The following is a 3,232-nucleotide window of genomic DNA, read 5'->3' as shown; positions in this document are numbered from 1 at the left end:
TTCCCTATCCTACAGAGTTGCTGCTGTAACATAATACACACCAGATCATGAGATGCTCAGATACTGTGGTGAGAGAGGCCAGACAAGTACCTCAGAAAAACAATGGGTCTCATTCAAGCAGTCCCTGGATCTCTCTCATACATATGTATGTAAACACTTTCAGAAGAAGCCGAGAGAGGCACAGAACCTGATGCCTCAATGACACAGAAATTGCAAGGGGTGCCCTATCTGTGGGGGTTGATCATTTTGTTTCCTTCAGGAGAGGCCTGAAAGTTCTAGGACCTAGTGCGGGGGATGGGGATCTAGCGCAGCGGCTGGGAAGTCAGCCCAGCTGGGCTGACTCCTCGTTTCCTGCCGGATCTTGCGCTGGGGATGGAAAGTCAGCCCAGCCGGACTGACTTCCCATCCCCAGCCTATGGTCGAAATGTTTCGACTTTTGAAATGTTTCAACTAGCCTCAGTTTTTTTCAAGGCTACTTTGACGGCTTTTCTTTCATTCCAATTTTGCTGTTTCAACCTTGAAATTGCTCGAAACACTATCGAAATGAAAAGACCGGTGAAATTCTGCATAGCCCTACTTACTACAGACTCATGCTGGCAGGTCCCTTGGCATTTTGCAGAGGGCTGGGACTGCACTGAGACATTCTTCTTTGCCTCTGCCTAGTCAAGGAATTACCAAAACAAATGTAACTAGAGCCCAAGAATTCAAGGAAAGAAAAAAAATGTTACACTGGGGGAACTTTCAAGTTTCTCGCGACAGTAGCTGTAGAAGCAAGGCCTGCCTTTTAATGCCCTGACCTCAGGCTGCGACAGTAGTGGAGCGTGATCCATGCGGATGGCAGAACTGAAATAATCAATCTCATGGTCTTTCGAGGGTTTGAAAAGCAACTCTGCCCACTGGATGTAATCCAGGCTGGGGTTGAAGATCCGGAAGTTTTCAGTGTTCACATTGGACACATAATATTTCTCCAGATCCTGGAGGGGGAAAGTCAGTTTAGTGAGCGTTTTATCATCCATCCGCAGTATGTTTGCAAATGAAGCTTTATCTGGCAAGCTCTTCCAGGTTGCAGCGCATCTCCGTAGCAGCCAGTTTGCCTCAAAAAATTTCCTTGTCTTCTGCAGGTAGAACATCTCTGCATGCTCTGCTTTGACTCCCACAAGCTCATCAGCCTACAAGTAGCAGAAAAATTACTAATGCACACAATGAGGTAATTAGCCACGTTAGTTTGAACCCAGGCAGGTGGCAGGGTAGAGATACACCTTATAGACTAACTAAATCAACCTCTAAAGCTCCGATACAGTTAGTGTATAACGTGCTTCCTTACCTTGCCTTCTGCCAATCTTTACCAAGTTAGCCCACTATCTTAACCAAAGACAGATTCTTAAAAACTTGCCTGCACATGCAGTTATTTTGGAATAGCTGCCCATGTAGCCACTTTTACTGAAATAATGGCATGTCCACCTGGTTCTGCAGAAGCAGCTGCCGTACTTTCAAATTCTCACCCTACATTAATTCAAATGCAGGATTAATCCTAAAACCTTTCCAGTATAGACAAGCCCCTTGCTCAAGACTGGTGTCTCATGTTCAGAGTTCTTATCAGTGGAAAGCTTCAAAAAAAGAAAAATAAAGAAAAACAAAAGGTCTGCCTGAAGGAAATGACCTATCAATCTCACATGATCAGGGCAGCCTAGTGACTATAGCCAGCAGCCCATGACATGATGCTGCTAGCAGGCCATTCACCTATCATTGACTCCTCAGCCTCCTTTACAGGTGGGTCATGCCACAGGAAGCCACTTTAACTGTTCTGCCATCACCACCCTGAAGGGGTCTGCAATGAGGGTTATAGTTGGGAAGAAGTAGGGCTGGAAGTGACCTCCAGAACGCCTTGTCTAGTCCAACCCCTTGCCTGAGGCAAGATGATCCCTATCCAAGCCTTCCCATGCAACCATAACCCATAGTCTAGATAAGACTACTGTCAACTCTGACACAACACAGACCTAACACCCCAACCTGCCACAGGTAAAGTAAAGGAACTGTGACAACCTGCTTCTATGAAATGCAGTCAATATATGCTCAACAGGTCATGGGCAGAGGGCCATGTACCTCAAGCTCCAGAGAAAGGCAACCCCCCCCCTGCCCAACAGTCTGTATCAATTTGACCATGGGGTAAAATTCCTTCCTGACCCCAAATATAGGGATTGGTCAGACCCTGAGTGAAGGGGCAAGACCCTCTAGCCAGAATCCTCCAACTTTGCTCTTAATAGAATCGGCACACCCCAGTTGAAGCTTTAAAACACCCACCAGACACGTACAACAGAAAATACTTGCCTAATAATAAAAGGGAACCCTACTGGCATGCCAGGCACTGTGCAGCCAGAAAAAGAAAAACCTTGAGTCTGGGGGTGACTACAGTCTAAGCCAGTGGCTCTCACCCTTGTTAGACTTCAGCCTCCCCACTTGGAAAGTGCCAGCTCTTGGCTTCCACTCGTTTTCTTCTCCTTGACCAGGGAAAAACACCAGAGCCGCTCCTCTGGGGCACGGAGCCCGCAGCGGGTCAGAATGTTGCTGACACTGGGGGTTCTTATTTGGAACCTTCGGGTTTAAGCGGTCAATCGCAGGGTGACGCTGCACGGGTGCTGCCGCCCCTGGGAGAGGATCTCAGGTCACCCGGTTGTTAACAGCAGCCTTCAGCTTGCTGACAGGGGTCTGAAGAGGATGGAGCTGGGCTGTTCTCAGCGGTGGCAGATCACAGGACAAGGAGCAATCGGTTCAAGTTGCAGCAAGGGAGGGTTAGGGTGGATACTAGAAAGAACGTCCTCACTAGGAATGTGGTGAAACACTGGAAGAGGCTACCTAGAGAGCTGGTGGGATCTCCATCCTTGGAGGCTCTTAAGACCTGGGCAGACAACGCCCTGTTAGGGATGATATAGCTGTGTCAGGTTTGACCTAAAAACCACTATACAAAGCCCAAACAAAAGTCTCTGTTATATAACTAATGCCCATCTGCAATGATAAGGAGGAGACAGTCTTAGATAAAGGAGGCTTGAAAACAAAAGCAGAATCGGAGGACTAGGGCAAAGAGCTAATTTAAATACTAAAAATCACGCCCCTAGGTGGGGAGAAAGTATGCTAATAAAACATACATATATGTAAATGAGATACATAGCTAAAACACAGGTATAGAGACCTGCTCAGTAAAGAACTCCTTGCGTCACTCCTTTATAACCAATTA

General features: G+C 47.1%; 1 protein-coding gene across 1 annotated transcript in view; it reads right to left on the bottom strand.

The window, feature by feature from the left end:
* The window catches only part of LOC102381711 (GTP-binding protein 8), an 8,384-nt gene extending 7,215 nt beyond the window's left edge, over positions 1-1,169 (bottom strand). The window contains exon 1 of the mRNA XM_006020122.3: positions 798-1,169. Within this exon, the coding sequence (XP_006020184.1) occupies positions 798-1,130 (333 nt within the window). The 5' untranslated portion in view covers positions 1,131-1,169. The remainder of the gene's footprint in view (positions 1-797) is intronic.
* Positions 1,170-3,232: the final 2,063 nt, after the last annotated feature.

This window comes from Alligator sinensis, unplaced genomic scaffold (genome assembly GCF_000455745.1).
Source record: "Alligator sinensis unplaced genomic scaffold, ASM45574v1 scaffold343_1, whole genome shotgun sequence".
NCBI lineage: Eukaryota > Metazoa > Chordata > Crocodylia > Alligatoridae > Alligator > Alligator sinensis.
This window is presented reverse-complemented; position numbering and strand designations above follow the sequence as displayed.